Here is a 23,415-nt window from a genome sequence, read left to right on the forward strand (position 1 = left end):
TAAGCAGTAAGACTTAATTGTGCTCAGGTGTGTGGAGCGTCTGTGCCCTCCATAGAAAACTGGGCAGCCCATGGTTTGCTGTATCTGATGCGTGCACCAAATTTGTCTACTGCTCTAACAGTCTAACTGCTGGCACGACAAAGTTACTGTTCATGTCTAACAAATGACCAAGCAATCCTGGGATGTTCCGTTCAATACTTCTGATCCCTTCCTCTGGTGTTGTGTACATAGATTTTGGTTACTGTATTGCTACTACAGTCTAAGTTTTAATAGGTAAGATTTCAGGAGGGACTGAGAATCACTTGGTTGCCTCCCTGTATCATGTGATTTATCGTAATCAAAGTTCAAATGAAACACAAGGCACTTGGCCAGATACAGTAAGAACACACAGTGGTGTGCTTTTTCAATGTGATATTACAAGCATATTGAAACTTCTTTTTTAATATATCCCTCCACTGATTTCACCTTACTTTGTGCGTAAAGTTTATGTGCCTCCCTTTTTTGTCCCTCCCTGCCCCAAAGGCAAAGGCTCTATCTAGATTCTTAATTCCAGCCGTTTTCATCTTCAGTGTTTGTCCCACACCTCACTTCTTGCTCTTTTCTTTTGCTACTGTAGTTTCTGTTTCCCAAACCACAGTTTTCAGCTTTGTCTTGAAAGATGCCGCTCATCTGTGGGATCCTGACACGAGAGTAATTATGATATCTTGTTTTTTTTCTTTGGCTTTAAATATTTGGGTAGGCTTCTGTATTGCAGAAATTCCTGTATTAGCCTATTCCAGTGCCTCTCTTTTTTTCTCTTTCCCTTCATTTGTTGGGTGTTATCACATATTCCTAGGGCTGAGAGGGCCTTGTCCTCAGCTGATGTACAGGGACTTACTTGCCTCCTGCAAAAGCTTGAAAAACTGCTGTTGTAGGCAATTAAAAGTCAGTTCCACAAAGTGTTCCAGGCAATTCTGAAGCTGTTTCTTTCTCTCCTTTTAACCTATATCTCTTATTTATATCGCAAATAAAAAGATTATGTGATTTGCCTGTAGATATTTGTGATGTAAGCAAAGTCTCTCCTCCCGTGGAATATTCCATCGCTTCTCCAGCCAACGTGCCGGTCTGCAGCTCTCTGCATTTTGTTGGGCTCAGGCATTTGAAGGGTGTTGTTGAAGGCAACTTCTCTAGGGTCCAAAATACACTTTCGATTCAGTGGAAGTGAAATGCCTGTTGAAATGTATAGAATTAATTGTTTCTGCTTTTTAAAGGAGTGCCGTGTAGGGCAGATGCTTCCCTTTATTTATTTGCTTTTACAGAAGACTACTATTTTTACCTTTAACTTGTATTAAGTGTGCTTAATACAAGTAATACAAGGTAGTTTATCAGGGTGTCTGTGAAAGTGATACAGCTAAATGTTTTTATAGTTGTCTAATGGAAATAAAAAGGAAGATGAAAACTGGAATTCCAATCAAGTCAGAATTGTTTTTACTAATCCAGTAAGGTGATGTCACCACTTGATTTTTCTCATCCTGTTGTGATTTGTAGTGTTTTGTTTGTTTGTGGACTTGTTTTGTTTTCTTTCCACCCATGCTCCTGCTTTCCTACTCCTTTCTGGTTAGTCTCTCAAAACGTCTACCAATAAAAACATTCATTTGTAATGACAGCATTTGCAGCTCTTTGTAGTCTGGAAGTGCTGCAGCTACAGATATCATCTACTGAATAAAATGTCAGCCACCAATTCTAAGAGGGGAAGTTACTAAGGCTTAAATTAAGAATGGCTAAGGACTGCAGCTCTCAAATTTAGGGATATTGTTGTAAAGCGTTTTCGCTATAAGCCGCAACACTTGTTATGAATTAAATAATGGAGAATAAATATGGAATATTTGTCTTTTTCAGATGTTTTGGGTACCCAGCATTCTTGTTGAGATCAGTAGGAATACGGAAGGAGAACGGTTCTTGAGACCACAGTGAATATAGCACCCATGGATATCTAAATAAAGAGCAATAGCAAATCAGAAAGTGTTGGTTTTATGCAAAAATACTTGTTATTGGGGGGAGGGAGGGGAACAAGCAAAGAATAAGTATGCAAGTGTCTATCTTAGGATTTCTTGGTGCCATTTGTAGCCAGCCTGAACAAGAAAGCATCTGCCACTCTTATGGTTGTCTTGAAAATAAATATAGTTTTAGGTCAGCAGCAACTGCTAGCTGACATCTTTTATTCCTAGAATGCTTTTTTCTTGTACTAAAGTTTACTTTAGAAATGTAGGCGCTAAATAATTGTGAATTCTACACTAAGTACAAGAGGTAGTAGAAAACCAGCAGGATTTATGTTCTTAAGAATTCTATGTGGCATAAGTGAAGAGAAAAATATATAGATGTTCTTTTCAGTCTGCTAACATCCTGGCTATATGAGTTGTGAATTAAGTAGTGTTTATAGTGCTGAACCATCCTTTTTATATGTTTAATTTTAAGGTATCAGTTTAGAGACTGTACATCTTTTACTTGGATACAGTTAACTGATCAATTTTATGTGAAGTACGCTAGCTTTTTGTGCACATGGAGTAGAGCACTTTCCAAACTAAGATATATTAGAGACTAACACAGGAGGGTGACAGAAAGGACAACAAAGTAAGTTAATAAATTGATAATGAAGTGGGATTATAGAGGATTAAGCATGGACATTAGAACCATTTCAGACATACTTTTTAATCATTACCACTCTGCTCTGATTCTGTCTAGTGGCTTTCTAGTGGCACCACCCTGAAATGCATTGTTGGGTATTTGGAAAAAGACCACTTGACTTGCCACTTATTGGCAAGCATGTCCACATCCTTGACAGAGGCCAAAAGGTTAAATGAATAATAGAGATGAGATTCTTCTGTTTGCCATGCAGTTGGTCTCTCTAGAAAAGCCTTTAAATAAATTGGCAAAAATATTTGGAAAACTTGCAGTACTGTGTCTGATCTATGAACAAAGATTTTATTTTCTGGGCTTTTCATGTCATCACTGAATTCATAAACGTATGAAATCAAGAAATTGGTGACCAATTTAACACTGAAGTGATGATAAAAGATACTGTATCGTGTTTATAACGAATAAATAAAACTGTGTAAGGGAATCAAACTAATACAAAGTACAGAGGAGGAGATGCTAAGAAAAAGGGAATCAACTCTTAATCTCAGAGCATTTTCAAGAAGAAATCCCAGCCCAGTTCTTTCCGTTAGGTCAGCCAGGCAATTTCTTGAAAGAAGCGTAACTTGTCTTGTGTGGTGCACATAACTCCCGGCCACTTCCCGAAGCTTCAGTTTTTGCTTTTCCCAAAATTCCGTGCTTGACAACTGGACAGAAGGCTGTGCTGAATTAAATTTTATTGTTCTGGTGTTCTCCCTCCATTTGCAATGCACATAATCAGGAATTCAGCTATGTCCCAAGAAACCTGTTTAACCTAATGACAGCAAATGGCAATGGGTGTTCCTTACTTGGGACAGCAGTGCCAATGTTTCTGCTTAATTGGGACATATTTGGCTGGTTCCAGTGCTTCAAGTGGTTTTTAAACAGGTGTTTAATGGGTGTGGAATTCTGAACTCTGCCTTTTTGATACAGAAGTTGCCAAATAAAGATTAACAGAAATAAAAAGTTGTAATGCAGAATAAATAATTTTTATCTTTGTGTATTTATTCAGCATAATTTTTACTTTAAGTCACGGGCGGGTGGGGAGGTGTTTCTTCTCATAATTGAGAAAGTCCATTAAATAGAACAACAGGATGTCTAACTGGGTGTCCTAATTAAAATTACCCTGTAATTTGAACAAAACATTCATTTGTATGTAGCTAAGGTTGACCTAAAACCCATCTAAATCAGGAAAAATTATTATACAGGTTTTTTTTTCTGCTGAAAATGAAACTTAGCATTCTGCCAACAAACAGCATGATTCTGTTATTATACGGTATTCAAGATTAAGGATTTTCTCTTCAGTGTTAAAAAAATGTTTTGAGAAAATTTAGAAAATAGATTTCTCTCCTACCTCCACCCTTTGATAGTATTCATTCATGGTTGCATTTCTGTGGTATTTTGAAAGCAGAGACAATTTTGTTCTGTGCATACTGTAAGCCCATCTGAAGCCTTTGGTTGTGGCTAGTGTACTGGTGAACTAATAAGCAACTGAGATAGCAGCTGCTTAGCAGGACTGATTGGCTTGGGCTTGACTTTGCTATCTGCAACTACACAGTTTCTGACTGGCTTGGAGTGCAAGCCGGGTAATTTTGTTATCTCGGGGAGTGTGGGCCTGCATACATAATCTAGGCTGTATACACAACTGGGTAGATTTTACTTTTGTGTGTAAAATGACCTACTCGTGCTCTAGCTGTTGTGCTTTAAAATGCTGCTGAGGCAAATTGTATTTAATATAATTTATCAAATCAAAGTGAATTTTTGAAAGAATTTACTAGCTTCAGAAACATTGTTTGTATTTAAAAGGGAATTCTCAGCGTCTTTGACTTGACAGAACTGCACAAGCTGCAACTTGTAGATGTTGCTTCCCAGACACAAGGTGGTGGAATTTTATTCGTTTCTGCCCGCTTTCTGAGCAGGTTGGAAAGGAGGAGGATTTTCAAAAGCATTTGAAGCTGGCCTGAATGTGCTGCTGGCGGATTCAACTTGAACAACTTCACCATGATTTGTGTGGATAGAGAATCACACCCTTGTTCCTTTGGATAATCCCACCCATAATGTCTAATACAAAATGTAATGAGACAGCTATGTACAAAAAGTGGAACTTCATAAATGTCAAAATGTAATTAGGTGCAAGAGGAGCTACTTTCCACTGAATTACTCTTCTGCTTACACCAACTTTTACATTTTCATATCTCAGCTTCAACCGAGTATATAACAACAGAAGAAAAGAAAGGGAAAAATCTGATAAACAATTTGTTTAACCTACTTTTAGCTCCAAGAAGAATTGTTTAAATGAAGATAAAATTTGAGGCTGGTGTTTTGGTGATACACTTTTAAACCAATCAAGAGCACTTGAATAGAAAGTATTCAAATACTGGCATAATTTAAAACAATGAGGAGAATCTAAGAATTTTAAAGACCATCAAAACTGATGTAGGCACCTGTTGTAACCTGGAAAGAATAAAATTAATTTAATCAAATAATTGTGATGATGAGCCAATGATACTGTCGTAATTAGATATTAATAACAGGTATTTGCCAGAGTATTTTATATGTGTGTGTATATATATATATGTTAGCATGTAGGTACGTATGTATGCATGTTTTCCAACAGACAGTTATTTTGCAGAGAAAAGTATCCAGTGGCACTACAGCAAGAATATATGCACGAGTGGGTTGTATTGATAAAGGCAGTTGAAGGAGAATGGGAGTCTCCTGTTGGGGAAACCAGCCAAGCCTATTGTATAGGGGTCACATAACTTGAACGTGTATAGATTTATGTAACAACCATGGTTCATAGAATAACTGCAGCATCTTTAGAGTGTTTGTAAGACTGGCATGAAAACAAGTAGTTGTGTGGATGCCATTGCTTCAGAATCATGTATGCTGGTATGTAATGCTGTGTATGAAAGCATTATTTCATTATTGTTAAAGGAAAAAAGCCACCAATTCTTATGTCTGATTTGGTATTCTGCCCTTGAGGTCTGGTTGTAACTTGGGTATAAAAGTTCTGACTGCAATACTGAAAAGGTTGGTATTGGTTGTTGAGGTGATGAAAACGGATGAAGACCAGGTGTCCACACTGACTTTTTTAGTTCTCTCAGTTACTGTAATTTCAAAGGTGATGAATCATCTATGGATGCTAACTGGCTAGTGAAGCTGTTCCTTAGTGACTCCTTCTCCTGAAGAAATTGTAGATAATGGTGTTGGGTGATTCCTTACTGCCATAGGATCTTTCTCATGTAGGGTTTAAAATGTTCCAATTTTGTTAGCCCTAGAGCAGGCAAGCTAAAGGAAGAGATTTGGACTGCAGTGTCTTCCGTATTCAGCTGAAATCCAGATACACATCCCACAACCTCCTGTACAACTGTTTGGGCAGAGTGACTTTAGAAGTGCTGATAGTTAGAAAGCTTAGTTTCCAGTCAGGACGGAATTAATGCTTGTGCTCCAGGAAATTAGCAGAAGAGATGCTTAGTACTGTAACTGTAGAGATGTAAAAGAAAATTCCTGCTCTTTATTTCCAAATGTATTTTCTGAAGTCCTTGAAAGACTTTTTTTTTTTTTTCAGGAGCTTCTGGATGTCCTGGTAACAGTGGTTCTTAATCATGAGCTTTTATCGTTTGCCTTTGGCAAGAAAGCTCAATTCTTTCCTTTTGAATGTGGGACCTTGCCTTATTGCCTCAGGGAAGCATTACTGTAATGCATGTCACTTGAGGCTAATTCAACCTGCCACTTGGAAATTGCCCCTGGTGCAGATTGTAGCAGTGCACCATTATCTCAAGCTATTTTTCATCAGAAGCAGACTGCGTCTGTTCTGTATGATCTGCATAGCCTGCCAGTTTATTTTAGGTTAGCATGTGAGGTGGTGGCTTTTTTACCTATAAAGCCATATGTCCTGGTTTCAGCTGGGATAGAGTTATATATTGTCATGCTCAGTATATAAACTAGGGGAAAAGCTGGCTGAGGGTCCGCTGCTCGGGAATTGGCTGTATTTCTGGAGTGACAGGGGGATCTCAACAACTAACTGTATTGGAGGCTGAAGTGAGCCTAACCGGGAATGAGTGGCAAAAGCACCCCATTGTGACTGGCCCAGAGGCTCTGTGCATCCTTGGCATAGACTACCCCAGGAGAGGGTATTTCAGGGACCCAAAAAGGTACTGGTGAGCTTTTGGTATAGCTGCCTTGGAGACGGAGGAAATTAAACAGCTGTCTACTTTGCTGCATCTCTCGAAGGATCTGTCTGTTTTGGGGTTGCTGAAGGTCGAAGAAGCAATGGATGCCGATCGCCACCACCGTGGTGCACTGGCAGCAATATCACACCAACCGAGACTCCCTGGTTCCCATCCATAAGCTGATTTGTCGACTGGAGAGCCAAGAGCGATCAGCAAGACTCGCTCACCCTTTAACAGTCCCATATGGCCAGTGCAAAAGTCTAATGGAGAGCAGAGACTGACAGTAGACTATCGTGGCCTGAACGAAGTCACACCGCCGCTGAGTGCTGCCGTGCCGGACATGCTAGAACTTCAATACGAACTGGAGTCAAAGGCAGCCAAGTGGTATGCCACAACTGATAGCGCTAATGCGTTTTTCTCAATCCCTTTGGCAGCAGAGTGCAGGCCACAGTTTGCTTTCACTTGGAGGGGCGTCCAGTACACCTGGAACCGACTGCCCCAGGGGTGGAAACACAGCCCCACCGTTTGCCATGGACTGATCCAGACTGCACCGGAACAGGGCGAAGCTCCAGATCACCTGCAATACGTCGATGACATCATTGTGTGGGGCAACACAGCAGGAGAAGTTTTTGAAAAAGGGAAGAAAATAGTCCAACTCCTTCTGAAAGCCAGTTTTGCCATAAAACAAAGTAAGGTCAAGGGACCTGCACAGGAGATCCAATTTTTAGGAATAAAATGGCAAGATGGATGTCGTCAGATCCCAATGGATGTGATCAACGAAATAACAGCCACGTCTCCACCAACTAGCAAAAAGGAAACACAAGCTTTCTTAGGCGTCTTAGGGTTTTTGGAGAATGCATATTCCAAATTACAGTCTGATCGTAAGCCCTCTCTATCAAGTGACCCGGAAGAAGAACGATTTCAAATGGGGCCCTGAGCAACGACAAGCCTTTGAACAAATTAAAGAGGAGATAGTTCACGCAGTAGCCCTGGGGCCAGTCTGGGCAGGGCAAGATGTAAAAAAATGTGCTCTACACTGCAGTGGGGGAGAACGGCCCTACCTGGAGCCTCTGGCAGAAAGCAGCAGGGGAGACCCGAGGTCGACTCCTAGGGTTTTGGAGTCGGGGATACAGAGGATCCGAGGCCCGCTATACTCCAACTGAAAAAGAGATATTGGTAGCATATGAAGGGGTTTGAGCTGCTTCGGAAGTGTTTGGTACTGAAGCACAGCTCCTCCTGGCACCCCGACTGCTGGTGCTGGGCTGGATGTTCAAAGGGAGGGTCCCCTGTACACATCAGGCAACTGATGCTACGTGGAGTAAGTGGGTCGCACTGATCACACGACAGGCTCGAAGAGGAAACCCCAGTCACCCAGGAATCTTGGAATTGATCATGGACTGGCCAGAAGGCAAAGATTTTGGAATATCGCCAGAGGAGGAGGTGATGGGCTGAAGAGGCCCCACTGTATAATAAACTACCAGAAAATGAGAAGCAATGTGCTGTGTTCACTGTTGGGTCCTGTTGTCTTGTAGGAAAGCATCAGAGGTGGAGGGCTGCTGTATGGAGTCCCATGCGACAAGTTGTAGAAACTGCTGAAGGAGGTGAATCGAGTCAGTTTGTAGAGATGAAAGCCATCCAGCTGGCTTTAGACATTGCTGACCGAGAAAAACAGCCAGTACTTTATCTCCATACTGCCTCATGGATGGTGGCAAATGCCCCGTGGGGGTGGTTGCAGCCATGGAAGCAGAGCAACTGGCAGCGCAGAGGCAAACCCATCTGGGCTGCTGCACTGTGGCAAGATATTGCTGCCCAGGTAGAGAACCTGCTTGTAAAAGTCCGTCATGTAGATGCTCACATACCCAAGAGTCGGGCCACTGAAGAACATCAACTAGCAGGTGGATCAGGCTGCTAAGATTGAAGTGGCTCTGGTGGATCTGGGCTGGCAACATAAGGGTGAATTATTTATAGCTCGGTGGGCCCATGACACCTCAGGCCATCGAGGAAGATGCAATGTATAGATGGGTTCGTGATGGAGGGGCGGACTTGACCATGGACACCATTGCACAGGTTATCCATGAATGTGAAACATGCGCTGCGATGAAGGAAGCCAAGCGGTTAAAGCCTCTCTGGTATGGAGGACGATGGCTGAAATACAAATATGGGGAGGCCTGGCAGATCGATTATATCACACTCCCACAAACCCGCCAAGGCAAGCGCCATGTGCTCACCATGGTGGAGGCAACCACCGGATGGCTGGAAACACATCCCGTGCCCCATGCCACCGCCCGGAACACTGTCCTGGGCCTTGAAAAGCAAGTCTTATGGTGACATGGCATCCCAGAAAGAATTGAGTCAGCCAACGGGACTCATTTCCGAAACAACCTCATAGACACCAGGGCCAAGGAGCACGGCATTGAGTGGGTGTATCACATCCCCTGTCATGCACCCGCCTCCAGGAAAATCAAACAATACAGTGGACTGTTAAAGCCTACACTGAGAGCAACGGGTGCTGGGACATTCAAACATTGGGACACACATTTAGCAAAGGCCACCTGGTTAGTCAACACGAGGGGATCTGCCAGTCAAGCTGGCCCTGCCTGGTCAGAACTTTTACGTACTGTAGGAGTGGATAAAGTCCCTGTAGTGCACATAAAAAATATGCTGGGGAAGGCAGTCTGGGTTATTCCTGCCTTGGGCAAAGCAAACCCATCCGTGGGATTGCTTCTGCTCAAGGACCTGGGCGCACTTGGCGGTGATGTGGGAGGATGGGGAAGTCTGATGTGTACCTCAAGGGGATTTGATTTTGGGTGAGAATAGCCAATGAGTTAAATTGTGTGATGTTAATTGCTATATAATACTGTATATCATCACGTCTGTGGTTGCTATATGCCATATCAACAGTATCACAGTAAGAATCACCCAGGTTAATGAAGAATGAACTTTGATGAAACCAAGCAAAGTGCAGCGATAATGGAACCAGAACTGGCTTCAGCATGCAACAATGCAACACCACACACCATCTCTCCTGCCCTGAAGGACTGTTACGACAGATGGAGCCCAAAGTCATGGATTAAATTAACTCAACGGACATTTTATAGGGACGGCCCATAGACTAAGGGAATGATATCTGTGTGTATATATATCAAAAGACAGGAAAAGTGGTGGTGATTAATTGGGATGTATTGGAAAGCGTGGGGACCTGGGCATGATGAAGATGGTATAGAATAAGGGGTGGATACTGTCCTGGGTTTGGCTGGGATAGAGTTAATTTTATTCCTAGTAGCTGGTACAGTGCTGTGTTTTGGATTTAGTATGAGAATAATGTTGATAACACACTGATGTTTTAGTTACTGCTGAGCAGTGCTTACACAGAATCAAGGCCGTTTCTGCTTCTTGCACCACCCCGCCAGCGAGTAGGCTGGAGGTGCACAAGAAGTTGGGAGGGGACACAGCTGGGACAGCTGACCCCAACTGACCAGAGGGATATCCCACACCATATGATGTCATGCTCAGTATATAAACTAGGGGAAAAACTGGCTGGGGGTCCGCTGCTCAGGAACTGGCTGGGCATCGGTCAGCGGGTCATGAGCAATTGCATTGTGCATCACTTATTTTGTACATTCTTTTATCATTATTATTATTTTCCCTTTCTTTTCTGTCCTGTTAAATCGTCTTTATCTCAACCCACAAGTTTTACCTTCCCCCCGCCCTCCCTCCAATTCTCTCCACCATCCCACTGGGGGGGAGTGAGTGAACAGCTGTGTGGTGTTTAGCTGCCTGCCGGGTTAAACCACAACACCATGATTAGTTTGGCTTCCAGCTATGTGATAGGAGCCTTTCTTCCATGTCATATACCAAAGCAGCCCTAAACATCTCAAGACGTAGGTCCGCAGCAGCTTAAAGTGATCGACATTGAGGCCGCTTTGTTGCTGTCCCTTCATTTGTACAGTTCTGCCTCCTTAGCTCTAACCCCCGAGTTTCATGCCTTGATGTTGAGCTGCGACTGGGGGTTGATTTGGCTGAGAACATGTGGAAAAGAGGTTTTTCATTCAGCTGAATAAAACCAGTTATCCAGTCCTGGCTCAAGGATGGGCTCAGGGACATGTGGCCAGGAGAGAAAAGAGGTGAGGGAAGGGTGGAACTGTGGCAGCTCCAATTAAAATCAGCTTACATCATAGTGCAGCCACGCTCTTAAGGTTCTGAAAATAATAACCCATAGTTTCAGCAAGACAGAGCTGTGAGCATAGAATGTGATAGTTAAAGGAACTTTGGCTTTGGAATTTACTTTTTCCACTGTTTGCTAAAACCTGTGTTTTGGTATGCGTCAGAAACTCTGAAGATCACACACCTCAACCTTTCCATCTTTGAAAAGCAAAAATGATATGAAGGCTTGATTAATTTCTTTTATGAGGTTTGGTTGCTATATGTCATTAGAAGCAAATCAGGTGGGGGAAAAAAAATTTTTGTAAGCAGTAGGGAATTTTCCCCTTTGAAAAAGAGCCAAAACTTCATTAACATTTCAGCCAGCTTTAAATTAAAATTTGTGTCTGAAAATAATCTATAATGTATTTTGAGTGCCAGTGAGGCATGTCAGGGCAGTATCAGCACAATTTTCTTCCATGTACAGCTTCTGATGTGGCTCCTGTATCTTCTGTCCCAGTGTTACTGTGCCATACATGCTGGTGTGTGAATGCCCATCAAATTAACCCTTGGCCTTCTGCTGATCATATGAAGCCAGTGTACCACATGCCACGTGGCTGGCTGGGGCAAACTGAATGGAGCAGGTCACTGCTGGATCCTGAATACTATACCTGCTTTGTACACAAGCTAACTTGGCCTAATGATTTTTACTATGTATACTCTTGTTCTATTAGGTTGCAATAGGTCTGCTTACACTAGAAAAGGTTTCACATGTTATGTTTCTGTAGGACAGGCCCTTATAACATGCTGCCAGAGTGTTTGGGCCTTCTTTCCCCCATTCCTGAGCCACTGAATGTTGGTACTTTACTTTTTCAAAAATAGGCATTACTTGGTCTGCCCCACTGAGCACAAGTCATTGAGTATGATGCTGGGAGTGGGAGAGTTTGGAAGTGAAGCTAGCAGCAACGCTATGCAGGCAGTAACAAATGGCAGACCGTTCTGCTTCACTGGGTTTCACACGTTTGAGGGGACGTGGAGGTGTGCAGCATGCAGCCTGAAATCATGCTTTTTTTCCCTGCGAGATTTTTATGTCAAGTCCACATGGATTAGATTTGCAGCTGTCCTCTGCAATTGGTACTCCCACTGCAAAGCCTTTGGAGAAAACCCCTTTGCTGCTGTATCATGCTTTTGGTAGGGCCTGTATTGGAGTTTTTGCGAACTGTTTCTAAAGGTTTTTGCTTTGTGTGAGATCTTAAAGATCATTTTCTTCTCTTCTTTTAGGGAACTAGAGGGCTTGACACATCCTTTACATCCTGCGTTTACTCTGACCACGGTCCCTCCCTGTTCTCACAAGCGGAGCTCAGCCCTGCTTCCCTTCCTGTTGATTCCCAGTCAGCTACATGGTAAGTTTTCATTATCTCTGGACTTGTTGCCACAAAGTAAAATTCTGGCAGACTCTCTCTAAAATGCATTAGCACTGGGCATTGAGGGCAGAGTACTTCATGCCCGTCAAAGATCATTCAGTTGTATTCCAGGCTGACTGCAAAGAAAGGAAGATAGTATTGAATTAGCATTGGAGCTGAACTTCAGCATAGATTGTTATAGGAATAAAATATGAAGTAAAATATGTGACAGAATTAAATCCATCAGTTCTAATAAAGGAAACAGAAGAAAGCAAAGAAATCTTGGACCCTTAAATCCCATTAACCAGGCCAGAGAGAGAATGTGTTAAAAGGGAGCTGCACTGTATCTTTTTTCATTGTTTGATGAAATAATCTTTTTCACCCTTTAAGTGGTGTGTTTAAAAATCCTGGTATTTTTGAAACAAAGAGAATACACAGGCACCGAGCTAGCTGGTTTTTATACCTTCCTTTTCTGAGTATTGTCCTTCAGTACAATACAGAGCCATTTCTTTGTTCTCACAAGCTAGCAGTTAAATTGTATGTAAATGTATGCAAATTAGATGCTGTCTAATAAAGAGAGTCATTAGATGGAAGAAATATTTAGTTTGGGGGGGGAAAAAAGAAATAAAAGAAAGCAGGTGTATTTTGCAATAGAAAAATGTAAGATTGCAAAACCCCCTCAAACTTTGGGTGAGGGCTTTTTATAAAGCCATTAAAATATTTTCTAAAAGACTTGCCCTACTCTTGGTCCTTTTTTCTGCACGTTTTTTTATGTATATGTACGTACACTTCTGTGATCTTTCCTTAAAACTCACAGTGGCTGTGCTATATGTACATACTTGAACAGACATGTAAATATTGTATTCATAAATATTTGATTTCTTTAAATCATATAGCTATGAATTTACACACACGTACCTTGTATTAGGGTGTGTTTTTTGCTTACTGAGTATATACAGTGGGAATCCATGTGGTAAATTTTATTTTCATGGATTGATTTATTCATCATACGCTCTGACTAGATACCTTCTGCTCACTAAATCATCTTCCTCCATTTTATTAACCCCCTCCTCAACAATTTTAAAGCTTTTTTTTTCTTTCCTATTTTATTTATTCACTAAATCTCAGTGCCAGATATGTTTCCATTCTTTTGCTTGCATTTTCTACCAAGTAATCCCTTTTGAGGTATGTACCTGATTTAAGTCTGAAGCAGCAGTGACCTTTCTAAACATGGTGAAGTCACAGCTTTACTGTCAGGTGTCGGAGCGCTAAGATGCTAGGAATGCGAAGCTTTGTGTTGTCCAAAGCTGGAGATTCCACACCTGTGGATGGAGCACTCGGCATCCGTCTAGGCTCTGAAAGATTTAAAATTGATGAACCTTATGTTCTTGCCACTTCTAAGGAGATAAAATTTAAGACTTTAATCTCTCTACTTTAGAATCTGTAGTCCCGCTCTTTCAGCTCTTCTGTTTGGGTGGATTAGTATACATAGATGATATGCCTCAATTATTTTGAAGTCGTTGTATTTTGTTTCTGACGGTCAGTTGTCATGGTTCAGGCAGGTGAGCCGATAGCTGTACATCGACTGGCATATTTTTTCCGTTGCAGTTTTGCAAGTCTGGAAGTCTAAAGACATATATGTATATGTGTATAAAATATATGTATATAAAAATAATGTTGTTTAAATATTTACATATAAAGCCAAGGGATTGGCTTCCTTCCCAGAATTACTGGAACTACCTTCCCCAGGAACATTTGGACTTGAAAAAATCTCTACAGCAACAGTTTTCTTCTGAAACTAAACAACTTGTGCAGAGCTAGTCACTCATTTCACCCTTTGCTGTTCGTATGGGTTCTTTTGCTTGGGGTGATGGAGAGGCCTCTGTGCGTGGGTAGTACATTTCCAGTTAATTACGATAAGATTCTCTTTTATTGCTCTTTCCCCCCCACAGTTTCTCATTGGCTTATTTTATGAGGGAGCATTTATGAGAGAAACTCTAGCACAGTGGGAATATTTTTGTCATTGTTCTAGGACAGGTCCATGCAGTGTGCTGCATCTGGGCCACATGCAGTCCGGAGGCAGCAATTTCTGTCTGCACAGCTGCAGGGCAGGCAGACCGGTCACTCAGGACGAACTGACTCCCCAGTTGCCCAGTGTCCCAACCACACCGGCTGAGCAGTCAGCAGAGAAGCCATAATGTGTGTCTGCTACCCAGTGGGAAATGTAGGCAGGATCATTGCAAGGAGATGGTGGAGGGTTGGCAGTGAATATTTCAGGTGCTCCTGAAGGTATAATAGAAGATGTAAGGTGAAGATTGTTCTGTGGGGAATGCAAGGAAAATCTGAGCTATAATATGAGGATGCTAGAGAGAGATGAGGTTAATAAAGTGAGGAGAAATACAGGGTACAGTGGTGACTAGGAGGGATGAGGCCACATTAGTAAACAGAAAATGTTAGTGGTGTACCCACTCACTTGAGGCACTGCTCTTCCAGGCTGCCTGGCGTTGAATGTCCTCGGAGAACTGAGTCACTAGTGATGCAGACATTTAACATTGATATTTTCACACAGTTTGCAATCTAGCTAGGTGTAGCTACACAGGTTCTTCAGATTTTGGGAGGTGGCTGTTAATCCTGAAACCCTATAATTGGGAGGTTTACACTGGAGATGGGACAGGCTAGTAGCCAAAGGAAGTACCTTCTCTCTCACATTCTTGAGCAGGATGCAAAACATACATGCAGACAAGAATGACGCTCAAGTGGGGGAAGAGTGATGCAGGCTTAGGGGCAGGAATCTGATTAATTCCATGTTCCTCTCCCGGCTTCCTGTGGTCTGGAGTAATTGTTGAGGGCAGGAGAGAATTCAGTGCCTACGTACTTTTGAGGATATGCATCTTGCTACCTTGCCCATCTTGACAATAACGATAACACAGCTTTCCTACCCTTGAAGTACATTGCGAGGATATATGCATTAAAGGTTGTGAGGCTTCTGTATCCTGTGATAATGAATCCAAAAGCAGTACTGTGGACAGATGTGGGAATCAGACCAGTGGTCCTTCTGGTCAGGTGTCGTCCTGTTAAATGTCTTCAGCTGCAGCAGAGGGAGGCACAAGAAATCCTAAGCTGTAAGAGTGGAACAACCAATATTTTCACTAGTGATCTTGAATTAAATGAGAATTTTTTAATTTGTATTTCTCAGGAGCTTGTGCATCTTTAAAAAAATAGTTTTAAGAAATAAAATATGCCGCACTAAACTAATCCTAGAGCTAACGAACAGGCATTGGGACTAGCAGCTTTTGCTATTACCTACTGCTTATTATTGTTATTATTATTATTTCTTTTTAATTATGCAAAGTGCTAATCAGTTTGATTATGCACAGTGCTAATCAGGTTAATTATGCAAAGTGCTAATCAGTTGTTCTCTAAGCACACGAGGAGAGCAGAGGTGCTGGCAGTGAATGGTGGTTCTAGATGGGGGTAGTCACGGCAGTCATTCCTTATTAAAAGAGGAGTAGGTGAGATGACAGGGGTTTTTGCTTCCATTAAAAAGTAAATAAAAAAAAAAAAGCAAGCCATGAGGGTGATAGTTCTGGTGGGGTAATGTCGTCTTTCACAGCAAGGCAGACTTTTTTTTCCAAGCCAGCTCACGCTGTTGGATAATTTCTGTAGGAGTTTGAGTGCACTGATCTGGGCAAATACATTGCAGAGGAGTCTTGTAATGGGTGGGGTACAAGTTGCCCCCACTTGATAAGTCGGGATGCACAACTAGAAAATCACAAATTAAGGGAGTTTTTTTCAATCTAACGTACAGTCACCTTTTAGGCACTGGTAAGTAGGATACCGATAATGCAACATGGATGGCAGTTGATCGTATGTTTGTATGGTTGAAGGTACTGCATGAGCATACAAAATGTGTTTCTTTCAGTGTAATGCCTTTACAAGCTGTAAGAACGTAGGGTGCCTTATCAGTGGAACGTACCTTAGGCTGCGTTTCCTCTTCCTCTTTAGTGCTAAATTATAAACCAGAATTTTGTGTTCCTGTGAAACAGGATCTGTTTTCAATAAGCTATGTTCTTCTGACAATTACTGAAGATTCAGTGTGTCTCTCTTACTGTGCTCAGTGTCTAATATCTAACCAGTATTCCTTATTTGATTATGTTTCAGTGTTGGTGTGGGATACATAAGCATTACTTTTTTCAGTTAGTAATGGAGATGACATTCCCAGAGCAGAGAGCTACTTGCTCATGAAAGTCTTGGGTAAAGGATCTTAACAGATTTTTGAAGTCATTAAAACAAAAGACTGCTCCTGTATAAGGCCATCAGTACTATAAGGTTACTGCACCAACAATGCAAAAGAAATTTTCCTTGAAAAATTAGTCACTGAAGGTGGTTACTTAGGAGGAGTCGTGACAAATTTTCAAGTATATTTAAGGTAGGAAGTAAAATGAAGCATCAGTAATTTATGGCTTAAACCAGAGCCTGAAAATTGATAGTATTATCTTCTTGGCTTTGTGACTACTCCACAAGACACTGACCCTCAAAACAAGTTTACTACCAGATGTGTGGTCACAAATACTCATCTGTTCTCATAAATTAATTCTGGTGTTAGAAACCTAAACATACCAAGCAGCATCAAGTCTAGTGCCTTAGAGCTGGAGGAGGAGAGTATGTGATACAAATACTCTAAGTGAGAGGGAGATACACCAGGGTCGCCCTGAGACTTCGGATGCTTTCCCGTCTGATCAGAATCCTCTGAAGTTAATGCACAGCTTCCCATAAACTGATGGTGAATCAGGTCACCGCTACCTCTAGGTGCTGCTCCAGAAGAACTCTGTCTGCCTCAGATCTGAATTTGACATGAAGTAGTCCATTCCACAAGCAGACTATTTCCATAGATTTACTATTTTGCTTTAATTTTTTGTCAGTGGCTCCAGTGCCTGTTTGCTCTTTCAGTGCATTCCACTCCCCCCTCATCAGCTCTTTGATGAGACACAATAGGAGAGTGTGTATGATCTACCAAAACAGGGGGAAAAACTCCGACTTCTTCATGTGATCCCTTGGCATCACCCAGCCTTGCAGGAAGCAGATGCTTACTTAGATTGCTGTACTGACAGAAAAGCGGCGGTCACACATCTTCTGGATTATTCCTCTATCTTTTGGAGACTGGGCATATTCTATCAGAGGGGAAGTAGTTTAAAGTTATTGTGATCCTTTAGGTATGTTCTTTGCTATCGTCGAAGTCTTTTCAAACTTGTTTCATCCTTTGGAAAGTAAACTCCAAAGTTTTAGTGTTAGTATGAGTATTTCCACTAGTCCCCTATCCCCTGCCAATTTAAAAGCTGCTTGTATAATTGGAGGACCCTTGAAAGGCCAATAGCATAAACCACACAGCATAGTATTTGCATGTTACAAATGTAAATCTACCTGAGGCATAATCGTAACTTCTGTTGACTTTCGCCATCTCAGATGGCTGGCCTTCGGATGAATCAGGGAGCTAGAAAGTCAGAAAACTCACATTTTGCTCCGGTTTCTATTGCTTTCTTTGTAACCCTGCTAAATTGCATTATCTTGCTCTGCCTTATTTTTTTGACAGAGAAGTGTGGATAATGATATGGACTTAATGCGGGGCGGTGGGGGGGGGAAGGGGTGTGAGGCCAATGTATTGTTTGCAAAGTGCTTTGATATCTCTGGATTAAAGGGGTTAATAGAAGTGCAGTGTATTATGGGGAGTTATCTGTGTTATTAAGGAGCATCAACAAATCATATGATCTTGTGTAAATTAGTGCAAGATAGCACCAAAATAGCTTGTGTATTCCTAAAAAGTGAAATAAGTGGATGGAGAAAACTCAATTGCCTTGGCTTTAGGGTAATGGGTTAGCAACAGATGAAGAAACCCCAATAAAGAAATCGGTGCCTCCTGTGGTTTAAGCAGCAGGTCTTAAGTGAGCTGAGAATTCATTTGCTTGTACAGCAGAAAGTCATTGCTGTAAAACTCCTTTTGCATCATCTTGAGGACCTGGTCTTCTGAGGTGCAGGCTAACTGCTACTCAGCTGTGTAGAAGCTGAGTCTGCTCATTGGCATTCACAGAACTGGGAGCTGGTGGGGAATTAATAACAAAAAGATCTTAAATGTTCAGCCTGACCTTTTAAAGTTACTGACCAGCATTCAGGTTACAAATACACAGCAATTTTCTCTTGAGCTGCAAAGACTCTAAATGTTAAATCAGTAACTTGATCAGACTAGCAGTCCTTCTCCTCTCTGTTCGCTCGTGCCCAGCTGCCATGACTGGAGTAAAGGAACAAGAAAACTATCTAAACACATCCATATCTTACTGTGACACAAGTACTTGGAAGAAGCCCCACTGACATAAACTAACACAAAGTGACACTTTGTTTAAAAAGTTGTTTTGAATGTCTTCTCCCATTGATCTTCTGCAAGGGAGATAAATAAACACTGTGTGTGGTGCAGCCAGGCTGAGTATTTTTGCTCCTACGAGTGTTTATACATTCTCCGGCGGTTGTTTGTATTGCTGTTTGTTGACTGTATATTCCAGACCTGTATGTTTGTAATGTATACGTTTGCAGGAGCGGTGCAGTTTTGGGAGTATGGTCAGGGTAGTGCTTTTTATGAACACAACCAGATGAATAGTGGGTGGGTTTTTCTTCCTCCTTCCAGCGTAGTGAATTAGTCTTTGTGCTCTCAGTGAAAGAGAGGGCTGCGGTGGCAGGAGCTTTAGTTAAGCAGGACCTTCTGTGCTCAGATTAATGCAGGTAGGTGCACGAGGAAAGCCATGTAGGATTTGTCTGGTAGGAATCAAGTTAGTTTAGCTTTTCATCTAATTAAGAAACAGGTCTGTTGGGCTCTCAGTTAGTTCGGTGATGATGAGGATGATGCGTGTTTTCTCTCGGGAGGAAGTGACTGAAGTTGTTACAGAAGACAAAATTCCTGGTTGCAGAGACCCCTCCTGCCCCTCTGTTCCTGTTTCACAGCTCTCTCCCTTGTCTTTAAACAAAAACTTCCCTTTTTCACTTACTGCCTCTGTCAGCATCTCAGTCTTTAGGACAGTGGGATGGTGTAGAAGATTTTGGGAACTGATGCAGGCACTTCTTTGTCCACCAAGCTGAATGGGCATAGCTTCCTGAACGTAATGCTACATGTAGGAAGAGTTCAGCTTAATCAGTCACCATTTCTCCTATTAGGTGGAATTTTCCTTGAACCTGTGCTTCTGTCATGTTTGTGCAAGTCAAAATTACATGTTTCTGATGTTCCGGATTGTTTAAAGCCTGCCTAGTGTTTTCCTTTTTGCTCTGTCTCATGCACATTATTTCCATTTACTAGAGGCAGGTTTTGCTGTCTTGCTGTTACTGTTACAACGACCTCTCTCAATTGCTTATAAGTTTTACTGAATTTTAACCATTTGTAGTTAGTTTTATTAGCTTTAAAATAATTTTTGGGGAGAGCTGCTTCTGCTATGAATGTACTGTTTACAAATCTCATGCTAGAGGAAAATATTTGGGTTTGCCCATGCTAAAATATTCTGATAACATCTTCTAAGAGTTCTTGTGCCTTCATGGTTTGGAATGATGCTCTGAAAAAAATGAGCTGAATGACCTTTGTGGCAGGGAGGTATTTTGTCCTTTTCTTCTTGATACTTGTGCATCTTGCCACCCTGACAATAGCCGTTCCATGAAAATAAGGAGGACCTACTACCATTATCAGCTTCTTAATTAACTCAAGAGGCAGAGGTCTGTGTGGTGGGCATGAAGGTTGCCATACTGTTGGTGACCACAGAGCACTGATATGTTGGTGTGTAGCAGATTATCTTTTTTCACTTGGCTATTTGAAAATCCAGGGAATTAAATACATTAAAAAGGTGAAAGAATATTTTGCTTATCTGAAGTCAAATCTGTGAATACTAGAATTAAAGTTGACAGAGCAGCCTTAATTCAACTTCCCTGTGCTTTTCCAGTTTTTAATTATGTGATCACATGCTGTTTTCTGTGGGAACCAGCCTTCTTGTAGTACATCTAATGGACCTGGCCTGAGGTTGAATAGAGGTTCCTTAGTAAGAGGCTTTTTTCTATAAGATCAATTGCCTCACTTACTGCAAACACTGAAAAATGTTTAATAAATGAGGCAGGAGATAGCAGAAAAAGAAAGGGTGCTCTTATTCTCAAGATTACGGTGAGAGCATGCATGTGCTTTAAGCAAAAAATGTGCTTGAATTGAGTTGCTTGTAAAATCAGACATCTTTAGGTGGGTTACAAAGAAAGCTAGTATTTCTGCTTTCTCTTACCAGTTCATTTACTCCTTTTAACCCTTCACTATTTCTGTCCTTTTAAAACATTTTGTTAATTTTCGTTTAAAGAGGGGGGGGGGAAGTCAATACCAGTAGTAACAGCCTGCCCTGCTCTTCCCTTCTTTCTCATCACTTTGCTGGTATACAAAGACTTTCTTTTTTTCTTCTTCTCCCCCCCCCCCCCCCCCCCAAAAAAAAAAAAAAAAAGAAAGGCAATTTCCAGGATTTTGACTTTCAGTTGGTAGGAAGTGCACTATGTTCCACATTATTCACTGACAAAAGTGCACACAACTCTTCCTGACACTTTGACAGTTTAGTTGGAGACGCTGCTCGAAGTAGAATGTGTCTGTCTGTAGCCAGGTCCATTTTCTAAGCACTGGGAATTCAGCTGTTTTCTCGTGAATTCTTCTTTTCATATTTTATTACTATGAAGAGAACACAAAGGGTGCTTGTTTCTTTCTTTCTTTCTCCCCCCCCCCAGTTGACACAATCAGTGTTATTTGAAGGAAAAAATTACACACAGAATGGGAAATAGGGTGGGAAAATGTAATAGGATCTGCAAATCTTTTCTGTCTTGTCTGAGTAAATGAGAGCTGATGAGAGATGCAGCACAATGAGGGCTAGGGAATGCTAGCTGAACTGGTATATAAAGATTGTTTCATTTTGCTTCATTTCATTTTACTGTATTGAATTTGAAAAGGAAAATTGCAGCAGACTTGAAAGTTTACTGTGGAAACACCTTGGGTTGCTGTACTCTTGACATGAACCTAGGCAAACATGAAAAGGGAAGTGGTGTATGAATTGTGTAGGTGTGCTTCTGAAGCTACTTTTTGAAGAATGCCCTTTCAGAAAGAGTGGCCCTGCCTCTAGGGTTATTCTGCTGCTTCTGTTTTTAATCTCTTTTATTGTCCGCTTAAGTTACCGATTTGGGGAAGGTGGTGTTGTGGAGGATTTTCTGGGTTGTTTTTTTGGTGTTATTGGTGGTGGGTTTTTTGTTTGTTTTTTGAGTCAAAACGATACTGATTTTCAGGTATACGTTTTGCAGGATTATGTAGCAACATCATTTTTGCATGTAGACTTTCAAGAAGACTGGAAGCAGATTATTTCTTCACCACCCTAAAGGTTCATCTCAACTTTTCAAATGAGCACAACGCAGGCTAGGACAGAACTTAGGGGAACTTGGTCCTAGGTAGGATACTACTACAGCAACGCACTTGTCAGTAGACAATTTTACCTTGCGTGTTACAAGCTGTAGTGCTTTCATCCAGCTGGAGTGGCTGCACATCGCGTGCTGAAAGGAGGACCTGTAGTTAAAATCAGGTGTGAGTCAGTTTAATCTGAAAAGTTGTTTTTTTGCAAATTATTATGCTACCTTAGGCATGGATAATTCCCCCCAAACGGGGAAGATGGGATTTCTTTTTTTTCCTAAGTCAAAGTCAGTCGTGGAGGTCTGAAATAATGCAGCATGAACAGCAAACATTCCTGCATAAAATCTCTGACAACACAGATTATAAGATTTGAGACTCCTGTGGGAGCCACTACTCTTGGGAGATATCTTTGATGATAAAACTTATAAAGATTAAACTTTTTTCCTAATCTAAATAAGCAAATTGTAATGTTCAGAAGTAAGATTCAACATCCTGTCTTCAGAGTCGGCTGGTGTGATCGCAAGGCAGGTTTGTGTCATGAGCAGATTTGAGACTCTTCCCTTGGAAAAGTTTTTTTAACTTCTGGATTTTTATGAGATAGGCATGCTTGGCAAGCATTTACTTGGCAAGCAGTTTGCTTTGTACACTCATTCCCTTACCAAAGTCCCCGAGACTGAAGAGGCTGGGGTAGGGTTGGTGGGCATGGGAAGAGAAACGAAGGGATGGTTTTGCTTTTCTCCAATCAAAGGGATGGTTTAATGCCATTGTGTAATATGGCTCTTCTGCCACTCTGAGGGCAAGGGAGAGATTGGGTAATTTTTAAATTGCATCCCCCCACCCCAGCCATTGCTGGAGAACACCTCTCCATCTTAATGGAGACCTGGCAAGTACCAGGGTATCCATAGGGAAGTGAGTGTCTCTGGATGTGACTAATTCCGAGGAGCATTTCTTGAGCTCAGTATCTAAAATCTGGGTGTCGCTAGGTGCCATGGATTCACGTTGCTAGTTTAAGCACAATCCATTTTTTCCCTGGCTGTGGCTTTGGAGGTGGAAGCGTTCCTCGCTTTTTTTCCCCCCAGGTAAACTCCATAGGGTCAGACAGGCAATGTTCCTGGTATCACGAGTAGATGTAATGGCTACACAGCATTAAGAACAGACCTGAGAATTTAAAAGCTGGTTGAAATCCAGAACGGGGTGGGGTAAGGAAGAATGCTGTACGGCAACCAGTCTTTTCTGCAAATTATTTTAGTCTTAGTTCTTTATGCTGTGCAGTCTGAATAGCTATCCTATCTCATATAAAATAGTAATTCAAGGAATATTCTTTTTAGCAGAATAAACAAATTTTTGCTGCTTGACATGTGAAATGCTTGTACTAGTAAATTCCACAGACAGCTTCTTCCCCCCCCCCCAATATTGTTTTGTCTGATTATACAACCTTGAAAGTTTAAAATTGACTGGTTTACTGTAAGAAGCATTAAGTAAATGCAATCTCTCTATTTTTAATAACAGTAGCTCAAATTTCATGTGAGATCACACTAGTCCTCCAGTGTAATTAAGTTTATGGTTTTCTTATGCACTTCAAATGCCTGTGATGTGCAGT

General features: G+C 41.5%; 1 protein-coding gene across 3 annotated transcripts in view; it reads left to right on the plus strand.

The window, feature by feature from the left end:
- The window catches only part of LOC143165500 (uncharacterized), a 477,160-nt gene that overhangs the window by 116,783 nt on the left and 336,962 nt on the right, over positions 1-23,415 (plus strand). For all 3 annotated transcript variants that reach the window (XR_012996266.1, XR_012996264.1, XM_076348981.1), the window contains exon 4: positions 12,249-12,370. Coding sequence is in view for 1 of the 3 variants with exons in the window: in XM_076348981.1 (XP_076205096.1) it covers positions 12,249-12,370 (122 nt within the window). In the remaining 2 variants the exon portion in view is untranslated. The remainder of the gene's footprint in view (positions 1-12,248; positions 12,371-23,415) is intronic.

Source organism: Aptenodytes patagonicus, chromosome 1, assembly GCF_965638725.1.
Source record: "Aptenodytes patagonicus chromosome 1, bAptPat1.pri.cur, whole genome shotgun sequence".
Taxonomy (NCBI): domain Eukaryota; kingdom Metazoa; phylum Chordata; class Aves; order Sphenisciformes; family Spheniscidae; genus Aptenodytes; species Aptenodytes patagonicus.